The 21,868-nt window shown below is 40.2% G+C and overlaps 3 protein-coding genes across 6 annotated transcripts; 2 read left to right on the plus strand and 1 right to left on the minus strand.

Moving 5' to 3' along the window:
* The first annotated feature begins 299 nt into the window (after window positions 1-299).
* Window positions 300-7,054, plus strand: rnaseh2b (ribonuclease H2, subunit B). 2 transcript variants are annotated; one of them, XM_016673132.1, is made up of 11 exons: window positions 300-513; window positions 824-892; window positions 2,133-2,240; window positions 2,932-3,008; window positions 3,816-3,930; window positions 5,046-5,110; window positions 5,197-5,302; window positions 6,081-6,162; window positions 6,250-6,295; window positions 6,568-6,642; window positions 6,882-7,054. In XM_016673132.1, exons 1-11 carry the CDS (start codon window positions 450-452, stop codon window positions 6,990-6,992), a joined length of 918 nt encoding a protein of 305 aa, XP_016528618.1. In that variant the 5' UTR covers window positions 300-449; the 3' UTR covers window positions 6,993-7,054. The 2 variants fall into 2 exon arrangements, with proteins under 2 accessions (XP_016528618.1, XP_007555577.1); XM_007555515.2 differs by having other exon boundaries at window positions 301-513; window positions 6,565-6,642.
* Window positions 7,055-9,427: 2,373 nt separating this feature from the next.
* c9h13orf42 (chromosome 9 C13orf42 homolog) lies at window positions 9,428-13,555 on the minus strand. The gene is made up of 3 exons (XM_007555519.2): window positions 13,132-13,555; window positions 12,559-12,703; window positions 9,428-10,261 (listed from the first exon to the last, which is right to left on the minus strand). Exons 1-3 carry the CDS (start codon window positions 13,534-13,536, stop codon window positions 9,987-9,989), a joined length of 825 nt encoding a protein of 274 aa, XP_007555581.1. The 5' UTR covers window positions 13,537-13,555; the 3' UTR covers window positions 9,428-9,986.
* On the plus strand, window positions 10,168-18,092 carry LOC103140379 (uncharacterized protein CXorf21). Of its 3 annotated transcripts, none has more exons than XM_007555517.2 (2): window positions 10,168-10,294; window positions 16,701-18,092. In XM_007555517.2, the coding sequence occupies exon 2, from the start codon at window positions 16,703-16,705 to the stop codon at window positions 17,627-17,629; it is 927 nt and encodes a 308-aa protein (XP_007555579.1). In that variant the 5' UTR covers window positions 10,168-10,294; window positions 16,701-16,702; the 3' UTR covers window positions 17,630-18,092. The 3 variants fall into 3 exon arrangements, with proteins under 3 accessions (XP_007555579.1, XP_016528617.1, XP_007555578.1); XM_016673131.1 differs by lacking the exon at window positions 10,168-10,294 and adding an exon at window positions 12,610-12,751; XM_007555516.2 differs by lacking the exon at window positions 10,168-10,294 and adding an exon at window positions 15,613-15,703.
* The last annotated feature ends 3,776 nt before the right edge of the window (window positions 18,093-21,868 follow it).

Below are 21,868 nucleotides of genomic sequence, written 5' to 3' on the forward strand. Positions count from 1 at the left end.
AGCTGTATAGAGAGAACGCTCCAACAGTTTGGCACAATTGAATGTTAATAAAGGCTCTTGGGTGACCTCTAGTGGCCGTTACAAGGAACACCCGGTGGTGTGACGTTAAACTGGCGCATACCACTGCTTAAAAGCAGAGGTAAATAGGTCAAATTAAAAGTGTGAAATTGCGACTTTTGCTCTCGGTTTTGAGGACACACCAAAGCCAAAGTATTTTATAAATTCAATAGTATTTTTTTCAAATAAAAGAAGAAAAGAGTCGACTTAACAGAGCCGCTATCAACGCCGTGTTGACTTGTATGTGACCGACGCAGGAAGTGGTCACACCGAAAGGCGCCTTTTCTGAGCTCATGTTGTCAGGCAAAAAAAAAAAAAAAAAAAAAAAAAAAAAAGAACTAGCTACCCCAGGATGGGAAAAGGCAAAGTTAGGCTAAGTGTAAAGAAACAACATGGCTGCTAAAAAGAAGCGCACTCCAAACACACAGAATGACAGCTGGGTTGTTATCGCCGCAGGTAGGCTACTAGCAAAGGAAAATAACACAACTAATAGTGTTAACTTGCCATTAAACAAAACCTACCAGTAGTTATTAAAGCTTAATAGCTGTGTCTACTGCATAGCTTAGCTGACTCTAAGTAGTGGTGCTATTCTTAGTCTTTAAGCTAGATGAAATACTTGTAAGCTTATTTAAAGAGGAAAATATCCTCTAATTCCTGGCTAATGCTACGTTATGAACGTACTGTTGTCAATTCTATCGATCTATCGATTTTATCCTCTTGTTGGTTCTTTGCCTGTTGTGACAATGTTTTTATTTTCTGTCCACAGACTCAGTAACTGAAACACAGAAGCCAGACTGTGATCCAGATTTTGTGAAGCTCAGGAATCCCTCTACAGGTTTTAAAGTCTTCACTGTTAATCGGATCTCTTGGTCTGCACTAATGGTTAATTTATTTCTGGTTTGTAAACTTCAAAATGATGGTTCAGTCCCTATTAGCATGAAAAACAAATATATGCATGCCATCTAAATTTAATGAGATCATTATTATTTTTTTCAATTAATATAGCTCTTTTAAGGTGTGCATACAACCTTAAAGTAAATTCATAATTATTGAATCTGTTTCTTCCTCCCTGTTCAGTTCATACATCAAAACAAAGAACTGCTTGTAATCTGTAAATGCATCAACCAACATTATGCACTTTGGTGCACTTTGTTTTGAGTTGAATAAAAATCTGATTAGTGCAGTAATGGTGATAATCCTTGAGTTCCTCAATTTCTGTTGGATTAAAACTACTTCCTTTGTCAAAGAACCCTCAGCACATTTTTTCTCTGTCGTGTTGTATAGTCGTAAAAATAAACCAAACTGGGTTAAAATTGGGATCATCAGGTTGAACCTGTAAGAAAACTGGTAAGGAAAATTGGCCAGTAAAAAAAACGATTGGTGAATTTTAACCTGGTTTTCTCGTATCTTGGGTTTATGGTGAGCTATTTCTATGTTTGGATTATTATGCAGTAGAAAGACCCAATGAAGACTTGTTTTTAGTTCACTGGAAGAGATGTCCAGATTTTTATTTAAAAGTTCCTCGTCCTTGTTAAACTAGACTATGCTGTGGGCTGTAGCATGAAACAGGCCCAGAGCATCACAGATCCCCCATGATGCTTAACAGAGGGCATTGGGTGTTTTCTGACATCCTTTGTTTTGCACGACACCCACCTGGAATTTGTGTTGCCTGAAAGCTAAATGTTTGTCTCATTTGACCACAGTTCGTAGTTCCAGCTAAAGTCCTAGTGATGTTTTGGAAACACCCCATGTTTATGATTGTGATGGTAGGACAGAGAACACTTTTTCTGCCATGTCCCCCAAATCTGTTCCCAGAATAATATTTATTATCTGTTTTTTTTAAGGCAGCACAAAAATATTTGTTTGATCAGTGACTACAAGTGTTGATGAACATGCAGATTTAAAAAAATGGATACAACATAAACTCTATTACGACAAAAAAAAAAAAAAAAAAAAAACCTTCCCGAGTTCCTGCATATTTCCCAGAATGTTTGAGGGCGACTCTTTCTATGTTTGTTTACTGCTGGTGCAGAAGTGAAAGTAACGCTGTTCTTCATTGTCCCCTGTTCTTGCAGAAGAGGCGTCTCTGTATTTGCTCGGTGCCGGTGATGCGCAGCTGTACGAGGTCAAGGCGTTTGAGGAAGACTTCCACTCCTGGTTCGTTGGACAGACCGTACAGAGAGGTGTGTCGCATTTCATGTCAGCGTCAGAGTTTGACCGTCTTGTCTTTCATCAGAGTTCGACTGAAAAAGAGTAAAACAGCGAAACGACAGAAAAGTTTAACTGGACTTAAAACACTTAAAGCATCCATTTAGAAAGAGCCCGTTCTCACAAGCACTTATAAAAACCTCGAAGTGTTTTATAAGTTCAAAACCGCTAAGAAACTTATTCCTCCGTCTACACATTTCTTTTGTTTTACGTCTTTTGTCACACATTTCATACCAGCAAGCAAATCTTCATATCAGACCAAGAAAATTTCTGAACGTAGTTTCAAATTTTGATTTTATTTATTAAGAAGCCAAAACTTTTCTGAACTATGTCACCCCATATGAAAATATTATTGCCTTCCCTTTTAAATAATTATTTTTATTAACCACATCCAGGGTTGTGATTGTAGCATGAAGAACTCACCTAAACTTAACTTGTTTGACAACATTACACGGGCAAAAAGATCTCAAAAAGCAAGACACAATTTCCTATCAGTGTTTCCCATTGTTGAATTTAACATCTTAAAGTTTCAATGTGTTTCCTCTGTTCATCTAAAAAGTTAAATAAGATGTCTTGCTGTCGTTTAACCTGTTTTTTTTTTCTGTTCTGGTGTAAATCCATGTCTAATCCAATAATTGTTCATGTTTTGTCTCTGTTTATAATCAGATGGAAAACTTCTCTTCGTAACACAGATGGACCCTCTTTATCTGATATTGCCCTATATGATTAAATCTGGCCAAGAGGTAAAGAACCACAATTTGTACAACTGTACAAACTTATAAAATACAGGTTGAGCGTGAAAGATTTGAATATTGTGAAAAGCTCAATTTTTTTTCTGTCACTAATTTCAGAGTGAAACTCTTTCGTTCTGTAGATCCGTCGCGTGAGGAGTGAAATATTTCCAGCCCTTGTTGTTTGTAATCTTGATGATTGTGCCTTGCAGATAATGAAAACTTTAAAAACAGTTTCTCAGAAAATTTGAACATTGTGAAAAAGTAAAAAAAATTAAAAATCAATTAGTTGCTCAGCTCAAAACATCTGCAAATGTTTCTGAGCCCCTAAATGGGCTCTCAGTCTGGGTCAGAAGGCTGTGCCGTAAGTCGCACAAATGATCATAGTTTAGGAATCTTGTGGTTCACGCAGTGCCGAATCCAAGCATATTCAAAGAAAGTTAAGTGGAAGGAAAAAGTGTGGGAGAAAAATATAGCACAGTGTTTACACAGTGTTCTAAATTGTTGACATACCTGTGCGACATACTCAGCTGTTGAGCCGTGTTCAGGCATTTTTTCGGGATGTTTTTTAATTTTAAATATTAATCTGGGAAAATCCTGAAACCTTTGCGCAAACGTTCCCCCCTCAGTCTGATGTTCTATATTTTGTCCACTACTTTGCTACAATTTCACGCATATGAAATGTTTGTTACCTCATAAGGTGTTGAATTATTTTGCATGTAGAAACAACAGAAGCAGAGATTTGTCTGACCCGTTGGGAGTATGTGAATTTCCCCCACTGAGCTACGGTAAGGGATATTTCTGTTTTCTGCCGCTCAGGGGAAATTCCAGCCTGTGGATCAAGTTGTTAAGGATGATGAGTTTCCAGCGAGCTCCAGGCTGCTCAGATGCACACGCTCCCTGACCAGCCTGCACCACATTGCAGAGGAAAAAGGTGACGTTTCCTTGAAGGCAGTGAGCGACAATCTTAAGTTACAGCCTTTATTTCAGCTGCTCATTTAGCTGATACAAAGTGGCCGTTGTAGTAAGAGCCTCTAAACCAGGGGTGTCAAACTCATTTTGGTTTAGGGGCTGCATACAGCTTAATCTGATCTGCAGGGGGCCACACAAGTAAACTCATTGCAAGATTAAATAGAACCAATAAAAGTGGACTTGTTGATTTTTATATTAAACGAATTTCACTTTTACAAAATATATTATGAATAATCTCAGTTTTTAAGAAAGGTATCTGCAATTTCAACAATACTTTTACTCAGTTAAGCATTTATTTAAGTGCATTATGCATAAGAACTGATCTCAGTGATTGTACAATGTTGCAAAACATTTATTCACAGTTTTTGGAACTTAAAAACACTGTCCTGCATCACAAAATACAACAGACAAAAATTAAGAAAAGATTTAAAATCAATTTTCAACATCTGGGAAGCAATTTGAACAAATTATCTGGCTTCACACATTTGAAATCTTAAGTGTCAGCTGTTTTAAACAGACATTTGATTAAGTACATTTGTTGATGCATAAAATGCATACATATAGAAAAACTTCCATACATAACATGTATGTATGTTAGCATGCACGAGAAATATGAGGTTGCCAGGGCCAAAATAAAAAGCTGGTAAAGCATAGAATCGAACTTGTTTACAGAACCTGAAGCTCAGTGCTGCCATCTGCTGTTGCATCATGTTGTGTGCTCTGAATAAGACACAGCGCCCCTCGTGGACAGTATAGGAACTGCAGATTTTCAATTAAACGAAGTATATGTTTTTTCATGAATAATAATAATGCATTTTGGCACCGGGCCGGACTAAATCGTTCGGCGGGCCGATTCCGGCCCGCGGGCCGTACGTTTGACACCCCTGCTCTAAACTATGAAACAAACTGCTCCTGCAGCCACTAACACTGCTTGTTTTGTTTGTTGTTGTATTTTTTTCGTTTTTCCTGAGACACTTCTCTCCCCTGGCTTTTTAGTCAACCTTTTTGTTACTTGATTGTTTTTGTGTCGTTTTAAAAATCCCTCGCAAATGGACTTGACTTGTGTGCCGTTTACAGAGGTCGGAGGCCTGAAGTTTCATCGCTACAGTCAAGAACGAACCATGAACTGGTTACAAAAAAAGGTAAACACAGCGCAGGATGTTGAAGCAGCAAGAGAAAACAAAAGCAAGTGGAAAAGTGTGAAGATGTTTTAATACTTGTGCCGTAGGTGGAGAGAACCATCGTTGCCCTGAAGAAGAAAAATATCTGTGTGGGAGAAGGAGTGAAATCCACAACTTATGTCAGAGTCAAGTCTGAGTCAGACGACCGGGAGGGTAAACCTGCATCGCTGTATTTCCCTTTTTAGCCGCGCTTTGCAAACGTATTCAGGCCCTTCGACATTTCGTGCGTGTTGTCACGTTGCGGCCACAAAACTCCAAGTATTTTGCTGGGATTTTATGGGATAAAGCGAGAGGAAGCGGTGTGTAAATGTGAAGTGGATGTAAAATGAAGACGTGGTTTTCAAAATATTTTACAAAATCTCCCACCTTTTGCCGCAGATCCAGCTGCAGGCCTTATGGGATATGTCTGCTGGCTTTGCACGTCTAACATTTTGTCAAATTTCAAGTGTTTCTGCTGGTTCTCAATGGATTGGGGTTTACTTTATTGTTTTTCAATTAAATCGAACTCAATTTGACTATTTTAAATGGTACTAGTTTAATAGAACTAGTTAAACAAGTTAAATTTAACTAGTTAGATAGTTCTATTGAAGTAATCGATCTTTATGTTGATTTATTACATACAATTCCTATAACAGGTTAAAGTTTGTGATTGCTGTGTGAAAAAAATACAAGGGATATGAATATTTTTGCAAGGCACCCTTCGTGAAATGCTAATTTTGATACACTGATAAAAAAGAAAACATTCATAAACCTAAATGTACTTTAGCTGCAGGTGCTGATATCAACCAGTAGATGGCAGTAGTGCTGTATTATTTTATGGCGACTTCATTACAGAAACAAGCCTTCAACTTTTTTTTTTTTTATCTTTACATCACAAACTTTAAATAAATGATCAGAATTTGATCGGTCATCTCTTTTCTTTTCGATACAGAAGACTACCTTCGCTACGCTCACGGTCTGATATCTGAGTACATCAGTGAAGAACTGAGCAAAGCTCTCCTTAAACACTTGGGGCAAGTTAAATTGAATGGAAAAAAAATCTTATTTGCATGTGTTTTTGTGACTTTGTAGACAAACTCATCTCTTTCTAAATGCCACAGGTTACCAGAGCTAAAAAGTCCAAAGGAAACAGAGCCTCCGTCTAAGGTATGTTGGTTTCATTGAAGAAGCTTGAAGTATTTTCTCGGCTCTTCTGTCTTGCATGATACTAAAACCACCGTGCGCTTTCTTTGAGTCTTCAACCCTTCTCTGCTTTTGCGTTCTTTAATGAACCGATCGCCCTCGGTCACTGTTTGTGTGGTTTAATCCTGCGGTTTTGCGGGCTTCAGCTTGTGGTCGGTGGAGCTGGCAGCGGTGGAGTCTGTCTTTTTGTGCTTCTTGTCATGAAAAGCGCCTCTCACTTCCTCGTTTGGCAGAAGCGGAAACTTTCCGACAAGCCGGTGGAGGCTGGAGAAGACTACACCAAATTCAACAGTGCAGACTTTGCCCGGAAAGTGAGTGCACGCGTATTAGGAAACATCCTCAGCAGATTCAGACCTCATTTATTTCATTTTAAATCAGTCAGCTGTTTAATTCCTTTCCAGAACCTCCAGTCGTTGTGTAAATTCGCTTATTTACTGCTGTCTTTAAGCTTTGTGTGTAGCGCAGATGGGCTACTATCATGGTCCCATGCTAAATAATTGCGTTATGCTGTTACTTTATTTTTGTTTTGTCTCTTTTTTTGTATTTCCAGCCACCCAAGAAGATGACAGCTGCTCAGAAAACATTGGCTAAAGTGGACAAGAGTGGCATGAAGCCAATGTCTTCTTTCTTCAGCCCAAAGACCAAAGCTGAAAAGAAGTGAATGTGTTGTGCTTTTTGGATTCGCCCGACTCATGTTTTGTAATAAAGGAAAGAAAAACCTATCCGAAAGGCTGTTTGTCTTTTTAATTGTGGGAAGGAAAAGGGATTAAAGCGAAGGGGATTTGTTTTCCCAAGTAATAAATAATACACCATAATAAACTTCTTAGTGCTTGTAGACTGATAGTTTAGCTTTCAAATAGCTACAAGATGGCTTGTACAGAAGATCTCTGTATAAATCATGATGTGCTTATAAGATGTATTTACCCACTTACAGATTGATTCTAGTTTTGCTTTTATGTCGCACCTAATTGTTTCTGACCGTCAAACTGATTTAAGATAACGTGAGTAAAAACAAAATTGAGGTTTTCAATTGACTCGATGTATTGACCGTATGTTAAAAAGTAACCTAATAAGTGACTTGAAAGGCATTTCTGATAACTAAATAAATGGTTACGTGAATTAGTGAAAGTCGTATCAACAGAGCAGGCCCAGAACGTCACCCTGCCACTGCCATCTTTGCCGCTCTGACGTTCTTTTCTGCAGCGGTCGTATTTGTTTTACTCCACTTGCAACAGAAAAGGATGCATGGCTTTCAAAAAGTTTCACTTTTTTGTTTTTATCTCTTTAACTTTACAAAATGCTATTTCAGAGCTCTTGAAGTTGTTTTGGGAAAACCGAGACAGACCTCTTTGTTCTTTTCCGTGAACAGCGAGGTTTTGACCTTGAAAGTTTCCCATGGATGAAATTTTTACCCAGTTGAAGTTATTTAACCTCGGCTGGTGTCAGTGAGTTTGTTTCTTGTCTGTACTTGAATTTCTTTAGTTTGGGACATGAGTTGTTGCTTTGTAGATCTTTTATCCTACTTCATAGCATCAGGTTATATTTTGTTGATTTCTTGATTCTACAGGTCTCCATATTATTCAGCCCTGGGTAATGAAAGCAAACTCGGCTCTCCAGAAAAGTGTAGTCAGTCATGGGTAAATCCTTTTTTTTTTTTTTTTTTTGAAGAGGTTCAGATGATTTTGGAGAAATCCTCATTTAAAAAATGTGTCTGATAAGTGCAAATAGGCTCATATGAAGCATATAAAACATTTAAAAACAGAAAGGGGGCGAGGCTTTTCACAGCTTTGTACACCTAAATAAATTGACGACTCTTAAAAAATTGGTTTATAAAATGAAAACTGAGCCCTAAGTATTTACCGTGTTAGAATTATGTAATAAATCTCTGCCGGGCATAAAACACAAACCCCAAAATATCTGAAAAGTCAATAAATCTGTACAGCGTTTAAGCTTTCCATCTTTATTTATTCACCCTTCTTGTACAAGGCCTATTTACCTTTAGCATGGATTATTGTGCTGTATTTGAGCTGGTATGAAGCTTTTCACGCAGCCGGGAGGCCTTGACCTCGCCCTGGCCGCGTCCACCTGTTAAACGAAACTTTAATTCATGTAGCCGTCTCTGACTTTGAGCTTGAAAGGAAGCATTGTTGCTTTTCAAAAATCCTCTTTGATACCCCGCAGAAGCACACCCTCGCGAGTCTGGACTGCAAACTGCAATCAGCCAAAATTCGACATTTGCCGACCCTATTGAAGGTTTCTCTTGCTCAGTTCAGCTCGAAAGGCATTTAGAAAGAAATGCGATGAACCAGGCGGTCAAATTGATCTCAAGATGACGGAAGAAACGGAGAACTTTTAGAAAGGATGTACGTTAGGCCAATGGAGAGTCTTCCAAGTTATTCTCTTGCTGTGCAGCACAGCTAGAAGGTTAAATGATTGTAGAATGTTCATGTAAAACAACCAAATTTGCAGCTTTAATTACAGGTTCCTGTCATCCACGGGTCCATGACTCAAATATTCAGTGGTGCTTTTGGTATAAATAAGTAATTACTAGCACAAAAATATTTCTGGACCAAATTTTGTCCCTTTAGAAATTGGTTGACTAGTCCTGAATTCTTGCCTTCTGTTTGCCCAGTTAATCTAACTATTAACCAGTCACTCCAGGAAGTTGTGATGTTTTGATTCAGTCGTCCGAAAATTTTGGGCATGCTTGCAATATTTACCAATCATGTCAGCCTTCAGGGAGTCATCACATCATCTTCTCTGTTAGCCCTTCAACAGCATTTTTTACCAGCATCACTCTGAAAAGTAGCTTGTATAACGAGCTCAGCAGATGCACAGTTTGACCAGTTGTTTGCTAATTGCTGCTGGCTAGTCTGAAGGAGCTGAGTGGGGTAGTTGCGGGGAAGGGCTGCTCTGTAAGTTGGAAGCTCTGAAGATTCAAAACTGCAGCTCCGAGGAGGAGATGCACCTTGATGGAGACACTAGATCCAACCAGGAGTTAGACCTAGAGCTAAATGGTTGCCATGGGAGATTAAAGTATTTCTCAAACATGCTTCAAAAAAATGTTTGAGAAAACATTTTTCTCATGTTATGAGGGAATAACATCCCTCATGTTTTTGATGAGGGAATAACATCAGAACGTGATGTAAATGTCAGAAACGTCAATTTTACTTAATACTGTACCCTTTAAACTGTTCCACATCCTGCTGTTTCTGTTTCTTGATCTTCTTTTGTTCACCAATGTTCTCTACCAAACATCAGAACAGCTGGATTCATACTGAGATTCATTTACACAAGGGTGTGTCAATTTTAGTAAGTCAGGTTTCCTCTCAAACTAATTGGTTGCTTTTGGTTTTATTTATCGGCATCAGAGTGAAGAGGGAAGAATCAGGGTCATTTTTTGTTTATTTGCAAAAAGATCAGCATTGATTTTCTCTCCACTTCATTATTATGCACTACTTTGTGTTTATCTGCCGCATACAAACCGCATGAGACAAAATGTGAAAAGGTCGAAGGGGTACGAATACTTTTGCCAGCCACTGCGTTTGCTGCAGCGTCAGTGTGTGTAGCAGTCTTAAAAAGATGCAAAAACCATTTAGTCTGAGCTCAGTCAGCGTCACGGCAGTGCTGCTGGTTTCACGTGTCCACGTTAGCCTCACTGCTTTTTTAATTTGGGCTTAAAGCGCAGGGTCTGGAAGGCGCTCTCCACCACTTTGGGCAGGTGGATCGGGTTCCTCTGCAGTCGTAGTCTGCTGCTTGTGGAACCGGTCTGCTGCTGCTGCTGCTGCTGCTTCTTCTTCTTCTTCTCCTTCTTTGAAGCGCTTTCCTTGGCACTGTCGGGAGCTTCACTCGGTTCGGAGTCGTCTGTGACCCGCGGGACCCTCAACACCCAGTTGGAGTGAAGGTCGTGCTCGGCCGAGCTGGAGGCCACTGAGGCGGGGCAGCAGAGAGAGAAAGCACGAGGTGAGGCTGAAAGTGGCCAACAGCTTTAAAGAACACAGGACATGGTTTAGTTACAGACCACTAAAACAGTTCAGTTTTAATTCAATGCAAACATGTGAAGGTGCCACATTTATCGGCTCAATCAGTTATTGTGGCAAAGGTTATACAGCAGAGAAAACTTTCAATCCTCAATGGCAGGTTTGGGTTCTGAGAAATCCCTGACGATGTTGAGGAGTTTGTTACTGAGACAAGTTCAGTAGCAAACAAGTTCAGCAGGATTAACCTGCTGCAGCAGGCTAATCCTTCACTAAAATGTTGTTTTTTATTTAAGTTGAAGGTTAAGGAGAGAGGGATATTTGAACCAATACCTTTTGCATAATCTATGTACATTTTCCATAATCAGGGTACTTTTTATGACCGCTTGGTTCAGATCAGACTGAAGGATTCCTAAAGGATTTAGATCTGAGAACTGAGATGAACTTTGTATTTACTGCTGCCTCTTGGCCAGGACTCCCTTAAAAAGGAGGTTTTTAATCTGAATGAGTTTTAATCCTGGTAAAATAAAGATAAAAAATAAGGCAGAACCAGTCGTGCATTGCTTCCAACAGATGCTGGTGTAAAATTTGTTGGGTTCCTGCCAGCGCATTAGGAAAAAAATAGAAAATATTGAACTTTTCACTGAAGAGGTTTGTTGCAGTTAAATTTGATGTGCTAAAAGTCAAAAAGCAATATATTATACATATACATCTGTTCCCAAAGCTGTGGAGCAAATATCCCAAACCATTACCTGTTCCAGATTCAATCCAAAACTCAGACAAAACAAAGAAACTACAGAAAAAAGCTAGCAACACTGACTTTGACCTAACTTGTAAATAGTATAAAAGCAATGATAAAAACAGGAAATTGTTGAGTCTGTACTATTGCTGTGCATAACAAGATTCTTCAGGTATCCATAATAAATTCCTTCAGATTTACTTTCAACAAAAGCTTCAGTGAGGCAAGGTAGCACATCTGGAAAATAAGCCTGCCTCACAGATCTGGAGCCATGTTTGTTTCTCCCAAATTATGCACACAGGTCTCATTACGACTCAAAGAATGTCCGACCTTGATGTATCCTCTTTATTTATCAGGATTATGAATAATACCTTCAGTTTTCTTGCAAAAACAATTGTGTTCGAACATTCCCCCACCAGGCATTTGAAACTGCTCAGTTCTCGGATACACAGCCATACTGTCTGATCCGGTGTTAGAAATTACAGATATGTAAACCTTGGGGGGGAAATATTTTATTGAAAGTAATTTGTTTTCTTAGGATAAAATATGAAACGTACACTTTGAAGGTAAAACAAACAAACAAACAAACAAACAAAAAAACACACACAGAAGAAAAGGGGTTTAAAATTATGCCTGATTTGCTTTTGAAATCCATATTGTGACCCGAATAAATTGGCTTGTTTTGCCTTATTGTCATATATGTCAAAACATTTACTAAAATCTATGTTTTTGCACTTTGCATGCACATATATCAGACTGCTCACTGCACTTAAAGGAACGTTTCAAGTAAACTCACATTGCAGGAATGCCTTTATGTAATTGCACATTGAATTCACAGGGACAAGCCTGTTGTAAAAACTGCAGGCACACAATGCAGTGAACGGTTCGTCCCTCAAGTTGACCTCCATTATGTGAACGCACACATTTTTACATTAACGTGACGATTTGTCTGCTCGGACACAGTCGACTGCCTTCATTTTCAAAAACGTATGAGGGGTACGAATACTTTTGCCAGCCACTGCGTTTGCTGCAGCGTCAGTGTGTGTAAGAGTCTTAAAAAGATGCAAAAACCATTTAGTCTGAGCTCAGTCAGCGTCACGGCAGTGCTGCTGGTTTCACGTGTCCACGTTAGCCTCACTGCTTCTTTAATTTGGGCTTAAAGCGCAGGGTCTGGAAGGCGCTCTCCACCACTTTGGGCAGGTGGATCGGGTTCCATTTCTAACATTCTTAGAAATGTTATTTCTAAGAATCAGAGTAAGGAACGATGCTATCAGTTCAAAACATTTATTAAAACTCGTTATTAGAAACACGCTGGGTCAACCTACGTAATAAAAAAAAACTGTCTGTAGTCTTAACTGTAAAATCAGAAACATCGAGCACGTACAAATTAGATTTTATTCCTCAGACTTGTTTCTTTGTGCCTATGTCACCGCTCACATTCAGAATTCACAGAACCATCCCACTGGTTCCCAGGATCGGTCGGTCTCTCTCTCTCTCTCTCGCTCGCTCACCTATGAAGTCTACGTCTGCGTGGCCGTCGTCCTTGTAGGGTTTACGCAGAGGTTCGCTGTCACAGCTGGCGATGACCTCATCAAAGAACTGCAGCGTGTCCTCCTCTGTGGGGACCGGAGGCGTGGATGGTTTGGGTCTTAATATCTGTGGTTGACAGAAGAGGAATAATTGGCTCTTTCTTTCAGTACGCAGGTGTTTTGAATTTTGACATGTTACAATGACAAATTTGAATGTATTTCATTGGGATTTTATGCGATAGAGCAAAACAAAATAGTTTTGAAGTTCGTGGTTTACAACAAAAAAAGAGAAAAGTATCTTTACGCAAATAAAATCTAGTGAAACTACTTGCTTTCAAAAGCCTCTAACTAATAAATAAAGTCACTATGTGTGTAATACTCTTTGAATTTTTTTTCTAAGTTAAAACATTTTTTATTTTTAATTTTCCTTCTATTTCACAACAAAAATGTTCATGTGCTGATCTTTCTCACCAAACCTCAATCAAAGCCATCGCAGTTTGTGGTTGGAAGACGATAAGGGCCAACATAGAGTACCAATACTCCTGCGCATCTTACCGGTTCCTCCATCTTTGGAGGTGGAGGTGCGGGTTTCCTCTTCGGACACGCTGCGGCCTTGGCATCGTTGCTCTTCAGGTCGCTGACACTCTTCGTGTACTGCCTCCTGAGAGCCACCAGGGCCTCCAGGTACTCCAGACAGTTCTGGTTCTGGGAGTACAGCCAAATCCTGTCCTCTTGCCTCTGGTAATAGTACAGAGTCGACTCGATGCTCACGCTGCTCTTGCTCCGCGTCAGGGTCGACCCCTCGGAGGAGCGGCTTCTCTCCCCCACCACCAGCATGGAGGTGCTGCGGACCAGTCGGACCGTGCAGGCGCTGTGGTAGTCGCCGTGAAGCCCACCGTCACCTCGGCCTCTGTTTCCGTGATGGTTGGGTCGGAACACATTGTTGAGCTTCTTGAACATCCCTCTGAAAGGACTCTTACATGCTTACAGACCTGCTCTTGTGTTCCTCACTTTGTCTGCGTCTTCTCTCCTGGCTTCAAGACATTGTGAACCTTCCAAGAAAACAAGCCAATAAAGCTTCTTGGCTAACTCTGACTGAGCCGTTTCCTGGGGCCAGTCTCTGTCCGGGGTGCTGAAGCAGCCAAACGAAAAGCAGATCTGAAAACAGGTGTCTAACTTGATCTCGGCGTGTCTTTAATGCTATCGGATGTTGCTCAGCAACACTGCTGCGGAGTCGGGTTGGTAACTCTACACTTGGTGTTATCGTTACAGTGAGCTGTTGCACGCCTGGCAGGTATCATTACCAGCAGCAGACTGAGACATAAACTAGGCAAGACTTCAGATCTTGACTTCGACCACATGAATCCATCTGTTTATAAACATGCATTATAGATGGGAGGATAATTAAACTTCACTCAATATAGAAGAATAAACTCCTTGGAAGTTTTGATAAATTTCTTTTTTCCTTTTTTTAATTTGGAGATCAATATGTATAAGGCAGCTTGTCCTAATTGTTTTCACAAACTTTAAAAGTTAGGTGATGCTATTTATGTATAGTGTTACCTCTGTTAATTAATAATAAAGCGTTTTCCTCTTGATTTGATTGGCTGCTGTTGTTGGGCTCCTCCGTCCCCAGCAGAGGAAGTATGTAAGACGCTGAGCTGACACCGATACACATGTAAAGACAGAGGGGCTTTTATGTTGGGAAAAACCCCACAGGCTGACAGCATCAGTCACTTTCACTGGGTAACTAATATCCACCTAATGATGTTGTTCTGGTGAGACACTCAATATTTGGATTTTGAGGTTTGGAGGTTTCAGTTGAAGCATTTTTCTTTTTTTTCTTTTTTTTTTTTTCCAAAGGCGAGATGGTCATGTCACAAATAACTTGAAATATTTTAAACAGAGAATTTGAGGCACAAGGTTGAATTTGTTGTGCGTTTTTTATTTTTTATTTTATTTTATCCATTATACTTGAAAGTTAGGGTCATCGGCTCAAATAGAGAAATGTTCATCTCCCTTAGCAACTTGAACTACAATCACTTACTTGTAGCTAGCAGAAGGTTTATTCTTTGCTTTGGTAAGATGAATTTAAATTGATTGGCTTGATATGTCAGTAAGGTTTATGTTTTTTTGTTTGTTTGTTTGTTTTTTAATTCTTGGACACTTGATTTGTCCACTGAAACCAGCTGTGAAGTGTGTTTGTGATTAATATGTATTTCTATCCAAACTTAAACCATGTGACAAAAACTTTCTCCACCGGATGAAACGAACTGTTCAGAACAAAAACCAGGAACCCTTAAAACTCAAATCTGCTGGAACAGCAGCATCACTGCCAGAATATTGGAAAACCATTCAATATTTGATCATGTTGCTGGATCTGACGATAACATAAACACGTCACTAAACAGCGTTAAGGTAGAAGGAAACTTTAAACCTCTGAATTTTAAAGAATTTTAAGCTACAAGCTGTAAAAACCAACCATCCAGATTTACCTTGGAACCGTTAGCCGCCTTTTTAGAAAAACGAAAAGAGGAATCAGCGTCCGCCGGCTCTCACTTCGTGATAATATCCGTGTTAAATTAGACTTCCTTCTGCTTTTAAACACCTGCTTCCTTTGCATAGGAACAGAACATCTGTGGTTTCTTTTTACAGCTCATATGTTTGTTGATTTCTTTGACAGAAGCTTTAACTTTTGATGACGCAAAACCAAATGCATAGATAGGAACACAAATCATAAATAGAAAACAACAAGGAAACAAGACACCGAAGCTATCAAAGAGCATCGTGGGTCAACATCAATGTCAAGCCTGCATAAGTTAGAGAGATGCTGAGTTGAGAGTTGCACTGAAGCCAGATTTCCAGAAGTGAGATGCGAGAGAAAGACGCTAGCCATCCCACTTCCTCTAACAGGTTGTATAAAACAGCATTCACATACATGCAGACCTAATTACACCGACTGGGAAGAACAATAGGTTTATATAAATGTCCAATACTTATTTTGAAAACATCTGAAATTTTAAAAACCTGCTGCATGCTTCAACAGAAGAAAAAAAAAAGTACATCATCATCTAGGATTAAAAAGCTAAAGCAGATTTCCAGATTGGAAGTTTGATTCTGGTTCAAGGTAGGAAGATGTCTGATTCTGATATATTTGTTGCTATTGTTGACATTTTACTCATTTTAACTTTAACATTTTAGAGGCTAAAGATTGTCTCTGCTGGAGCGATGATGGTTTATTTATATTTCTGTGAATGTGCTTTTCACGAAAATATATTTGATATATTTAAATCAGAAATATGTTCCAGTGCAAAAGTACTCAACACCCACTGAACTTTTTCAGATCTTATCATGGTACAAATCAACTTTTTCTTCCATTTTATTGGGATTTTACGTGACTGGTCAACACAAAGTAGTGCGTAATTATTAGGTGGATTGTTTTCTAAACTTTTTGCATATGAAAATCTGTAGTGTGGCACGTATGCAGTGTCCTTTACTCTATTAGCAGCCTAACCCTACAACAGGGCTCCTCTCTCACCGGTTGCACTAGCTTACTAGCTTAGATTTCAGTTTCTTCTACATCCTCAACATTGAGGTGAACAAAAAAACGAACAGACAAACCGGACAACAGTGTGTTAAATGTTACTGACGCAGCATCTGCTGCAGACAGAGTGAGAGGAGGCGGCAGGTGGAAGTGGAGCAAATAACTCTCTTTGCGCTCTTTCCTTCTTCTGATTGTTGCATAGACAGAAAAAAACATCTATTCATTCGCATCGGAAAGTGTTTTCCCTCCGGTTTTCTCACGTCTTTCATCTTCTCTACCTCGGCCTCCAGGGGTCTTTATATCAAGACCTGTCTGAAGTTTCACAAAACTACTCAAGTTAAGCTCCTCTACGGCTTTGTCCCTGACCTATGTGGTGGTCACTGTGACCCCTCTATCCAGGCCGTTACACAAAAGCTTCTGGTTAAAGCGTTGATGTAACGCAAAAAGATTCACGGAGACACAGCAGATGCTGAACGTTTTCCTTTTAGTCCTTTAGTTGTGCTATATTTCAGACTGTATTTAAAACAAACTGCTGAGGTTTTTTCGCTTCCATCTCAGAGTATTTATAATTTTCTTCCAGCGATGCTGTGTGAAGGGAGACTGCTGAGCATGACCTACGGTGAGACGGAGGAGATTGACTCGCTGCCTCCTCCTCAGACTTTCCGTTGCGCTGGTGGGCGACCCAGAGCCTCCCTAACACCCAGCACCTCCGACCCCGCTCCGCTCGTCTCCTACAGCTCCTGGAGGGAAACGGGAGAGACAGTCGACCTGTACATCTCTCCGCTTTCGACCTCGTCACATCTCCAGGGAGTCTATACGGGGAGGCAAATATCTGCAGACATGGAAATTCCCGCACAGCCTCATTGTGACGGGGGTGACGCCGCCCTCTTGGTTCCCTCCTTCTGCCAGACCATCTATGAAAACTACAGCGACCTCCATATTGGAGGGGAGCAGGTGCTGCCTCTGTCAGCCAACGACGGCGATTTGAGGGCGTGTGCCGACGCGCAGGCCGTGAGGCCGTTCCTGCAGTCCTGCGATGTCCCGCTGGCGGTGGACGACTCCCCTCCAGGACAGCGAGGTCTGCAGAACCTGCTCCAGAGGGGATCCAACCACTGGAGGCAGGTGAGCGGCCGCGATCGCAGCTTCTTGTTCCAGGGTCGCGAGGGCCCCTTCTCCAATTCCCTGCTGAATCATTACCTGGAGCAGAAGCTCTTGGATCTGTACCAGCAGTACATGATGGAGAACATGGCGAGGGAGGGAGTTCCGGGTCCAGATGGCAGTGCCATTTGCCCGCTGCTGGGTTCGGAGCTTGTTCTGACCAGCCTTGACCAGATCACCCAACAGCTCAGCCGGGAGGGCAACCTGGAGGCCGGCCTGGCCAAGGACATGGTTCTGAGCTGCTTGCTGCGGGTGGCCAGCGACCTGCAGTCGGGTGAGATCAGCACGCCCTTCCTGCAGATTTCAACCGAGGCCTCCGGGGAGCAGCTCACAGAGAGTACGCAAGAATAACCACAAAGCTGAAAAGCTCACTTTCTGTTCTCCTTTACAACTAAGCTCGCTTATTGCTGTTCTGGAGAGTGAAAACCTAGAATTGACGTTGATAAGCAACTTTCCACGTGTTGCGTTTGTCTTTCTAACTGTCAATAAACAGGAAATGAAAACTGAAACTGGAGTTTCCCCTTTTTTTTTTTCCTTTAGAAAACAATCAGACTGATCAACACAGCTTATAGCACCCCACCTTCAATTAAAGCTGCAACTGTTCAAACTGTCAAACACAGGATTGTGAGATGAAGTGAAGCTATTGAGCCTCTACCCTCGTGCCCAACTAATTATTTAAAGCCATGTATTCAGTTTTATGATCACTAAATAGTAAGTGTTGCACAGCCTCGCTTCAACTGGCCTTCACTCTTTGAAACAATGAGCGGCATTGAAAAAAAAAACAAAAAAAAAAACAGTGCATTATTTACATTTTCTAAAAAAAAAAACTTACAATGAATCATAAAACTAACAGAAAAATGAAACAAGTTACTGGACCTCAAAGACATCATGTGCGTCAGCATGAATTGCCATGCATCAAACATAATAACATTATTATAAGACCGCAACAAAAGTGTTGAAAAGGTAGTCATGATAAAATAAATGTTTTCATAAAGATATACAGTTGATCCCCCTGCCTCTTTGTGATTTAGTATTTGTGGATTATGTGCCTATTTAAGTGATATTCAGTGAAATTTTAATCTAAATTGTTTAGAAATACGCCTATTCAAGGATTTTTTTTCCAGAGAACATAGAAAATATTCAAAAGGAAATGCAAATTATAAAGCAGAAGTGCCTGGCTCCAAAGCTACTTGACACGCTTTCACCTGGAGTTTGCAAAGTTGCCAATCCAGAAGCGCCAATATTTTCCTTGGGGCTGATTGGCTGCACCTCTGAGGGTGGTGCACGTTAATGTAGGTGAAGGTATATTTGGTGTTTGAACTTCCAAAATAGGGAGTTATAAGGACTTTTAGATCCAGTGGCAGTTGCGGTCCCTATGCCTTGCAAACACTGGTGGTCCACTGGATATTCTCTTTTTTTCTCTTTTTTTTTGACTAATGATTGTTTTTATGAGTTTGATTGCATCCGTTATCTTTTGCTTAATAAAGACTCAGGTTGCTGAGGCAGATTAAGCAGAGAGGCCCAAACTTCCCTCCCTTTCTCTCTCACTTGGGGCAGTTCCTCTGGGGGAACCCCAAAGCGTTCCCTGGCCAGGTGGGAAACATAATCCTGCCCTGGTTCCGTCTCTGGGTCTCCTAATGGTGGGACGTGCCAGGAACGCCATGGAGGCGTCCAGAAAGCATCTTAACTGCACTGCGTTTTCTTATAAGATAAATCTGATGGTTTGATGATGATAAAGTGTATGACACAGGTCTGATAAGAAATTTATAAATACTAATTATTGAAATCAATATTAATTTTGGGGTTTTTATTATAAAATTAAACTTTATTTCTCTTGTGACTGAGGATATAGCAAGTAACTTAATAAAAAAAAACATGAACTGGCTGCTCAAGTTTACATGTATTGCAGGTTTTCCAAATTCACATAGATACAAAAATATGTATACAGGCTATTATTATTATATTATAATAATAATAATAATAAACTTACTACCCCACAAATATTGAGATAAATGTGCAATGGCAAGTTGTTCAGAAACAACACATTTTCTGCAATCAACAAGGTCCTGGTACTGTTTATTTTTTGTTCTAATAGATATTCCTCATATCAGAGATGGTAAAGCACATTTAAATATTTTGGTTTTCTGGTGCAGCAAAGATAAATAAATAAAGACTAAAAGTTAAGACAAAAAGAAAAAGAAAACCCCTGTTTATCTATAAATACCTTCAATGTTGACTAAACGTGCTGCTTTCCATATAGACAAGCCAAACGCCTCCCAGAAAACATGTTTATGGTCAGATGAGACAAAGATTAACCACAAGTCAAGGTTAGGTTTCCAAACCAAGAGCACTGATCTGAACTGATGATTAAAGACAAAATTAATGAAATCCAAACTGGGGAAAATATTTTACTTTTTTTTTTTTCTATTTATCTTTGCTTGATTTGTGGCTGGTTTGTTTGGAGAACTGCCTAAATAAAAGTCATGATAAACTTAAAAGGAAAATAATAACAGCTTCGTGGATTACTATTGACCTTTCATAAAGATCAAAACAAAAAGTCGGTCAATGCACAACCAGTCCGAAATGTTTTGTTTGAACAGATTATTTATTATTATGAACAGCTTAAAAAAAATCTGTAACTTCAGCTGTGAGTTAAGCAAAACGTTTGCTTGAGTTGTGCTAAAAATACTCTCTGATCCACAGTGCATGATTCATTTCTGACATTACTTTGCTTTTTCATGGAGTCAAAAATGTTGTTGAAACGTATCACTTCACCCATTTTTGTTTGTGTCTATATGACTGTCTACCTAGATTAAGAAAGTTTACCAAACATTTTTCTTTCCAGCGCTTTCTCATTTTCCATAAACTTTGAGACGCTCATGACTTTCTGGTAAACTTTGCAGTTTGACAAACAGTCACAAGGGGGGAGCATTACCACCTTACTTATTAAGCCTCATGACTATGACAAACACCCTCTGCTTCTTCTGCCACTTTTATTCCTCCTCCTCTATCAGCCGCCATCCATTCATCCGGTTAATGCTCCTTATCTTCTGTCGGCGTCTACTCGGAGACTATGATGTCATCCGGGCCCGGCAGTAAATCTGGAGCATGCAGGCGGTCGGGATCTGTGTTTGTGATTCTGGCATACATTTCAGATTGGCAATATCTAAGGCGTGGGAACGTGTCTGGGGAAGACGTCGCACATATTGCACAAATGAGGCTCTCAGCGGGGTACGTCTGCGCACTAAAAGTGACATTTACTCCTCCCAATTCTGTTTAAAGTGCTTTTGAGGGACTTGCAACCCTATTCCAACTCGGTTTGGCCGCGGCCTTCTGGAGTCGGTGTTTGATCAGCTTCCTCGTTTCCTGTCCAAACAAAAAGCCCGCAGGAGGAAACTGTGTTTACCGAGCCGAGCGCTGCGCAGCCTGAGAGCCGTGTGAAGTCTCAAGGCTGCAAAGACACATGTTTGGTATTTCTGCTTCCATCCGGATTGAGCATTCCAGGTAAATGTTAAAAAGAGCCGAGCCCTTACAGATCTAAACACAAATGTTCAGATATAAATATGATTCACCCAATGCCAAACCGAGCACATTCAAATGAACTGATTTCCGCAGACCTTGGGCAAATGAAAAGCAGACCTGTTGTTCCAGCGCAGGCTGTTTACCAGAATTGTTTAAAAGGGCTGAAGGTAACGCTGCACGCAGCAGAGTTTCTCCTGTATTTATTTGCAAAACCCCAATTTCACCCAGTGTTGGCAAAATGAAGCAAATTTCTATTCAGGAGGAGTTTCATTCTCAACAAGTTGTTTATGTAAACTAAAGAAGGGTCAGGGGCAAAGGTCTGAAAATTATTAGCGTTTTAGTAGCTGTTCCTTCAAACAACAAAAAACCCTTCGCCAAGTGGCAAAGGAGAGGCTGTGACAGAAGAGCAGGGACAGAGACTGATAATATAAAAGGCAAGGTGGAATGATCCACAGACAAAAAAAAAATCTCTCTAATCATCTTAGCAGTGAAACTAGAAGGGAGGCCAAAACACTGGAGTGTCTTTCATCGGTTCATAAAGCAATTTCCTTGTCACAAAGACTTTTTAACACGGAGGGCAAGCGGAGGCAAGGCCGCAAGATTTTACATCAAAACCAAGGCCTGCGTACACTCTCACTATTGTGACTTTAATTCAGGTACAAATCTGTGATTTGATTTAATTTAGAAAAGCTTTTACTCTGTAGCCTTGCAAATTACATTGATCATGCATTCTGACTGTGGAAACAAAAACAAAAACAAAAAAAAAAACCCGACAGATTTCAGACCTGATCTTTTACACTTCTTACATTATCAGGCATTAATACATACAAATGTGTGTATCAGTGTTTAATGTTTTTAAAAAAGATGAAAATGTGCAAGCCTTACTCATTCAAAAACCACTTCCCTCTCTAGGCCAACATTTCGCAGGCTCTGAGCCACTTGATGGGATTTACATTTGCTCAGAAGCTGTCGCTTTTCTCCTGTTTTCCATGCCCGGCCTTGGGAGTGAACGTCCTTTGTTTTCAGATTAAATCTACTAGAGTGACCTAATGTCCCAGTGGCAGCGCG

This window comes from Poecilia formosa, unplaced genomic scaffold (assembly GCF_000485575.1).
Source record: "Poecilia formosa unplaced genomic scaffold, Poecilia_formosa-5.1.2 Scaffold70, whole genome shotgun sequence".
NCBI classification, from domain to species: Eukaryota; Metazoa; Chordata; class Actinopteri; order Cyprinodontiformes; family Poeciliidae; genus Poecilia; species Poecilia formosa.

Bases quoted from the DNA above. Each gene is read 5' to 3' on its own strand.
- LOC103140379 (XM_016673131.1), top strand. From the start codon at position 12,685: ATGGTTTGGGTCTTAATATCTGTGGTTGACAGAAGAGGAATAATTGGC. The intron at 12,752-16,700 runs GTGTTTTGAATT...ATTTTCTTCCAG, and splicing joins CTCTTTCTTTCAGTACGCAG to CGATGCTGTGTGAAGGGAGA.
- rnaseh2b (XM_007555515.2), top strand. From the start codon at position 450: ATGGCTGCTAAAAAGAAGCGCACTCCAAACACACAGAATGACAGCTGG. The intron at 893-2,132 runs GTTTTAAAGTCT...CTGTTCTTGCAG, and splicing joins GCTCAGGAATCCCTCTACAG to AAGAGGCGTCTCTGTATTTG. The intron at 5,111-5,196 runs GTAAACACAGCG...CTTGTGCCGTAG, and splicing joins TGAACTGGTTACAAAAAAAG to GTGGAGAGAACCATCGTTGC.
- c9h13orf42 (XM_007555519.2), bottom strand. From the start codon at position 13,536: ATGTTCAAGAAGCTCAACAATGTGTTCCGACCCAACCATCACGGAAAC. The intron at 12,704-13,131 runs GTAAGATGCGCA...TGTCAACCACAG, and splicing joins CTCCAAAGATGGAGGAACCG to ATATTAAGACCCAAACCATC. The intron at 10,262-12,558 runs GTGAGCGAGCGA...GCCCCGCCTCAG, and splicing joins CGCAGACGTAGACTTCATAG to TGGCCTCCAGCTCGGCCGAG.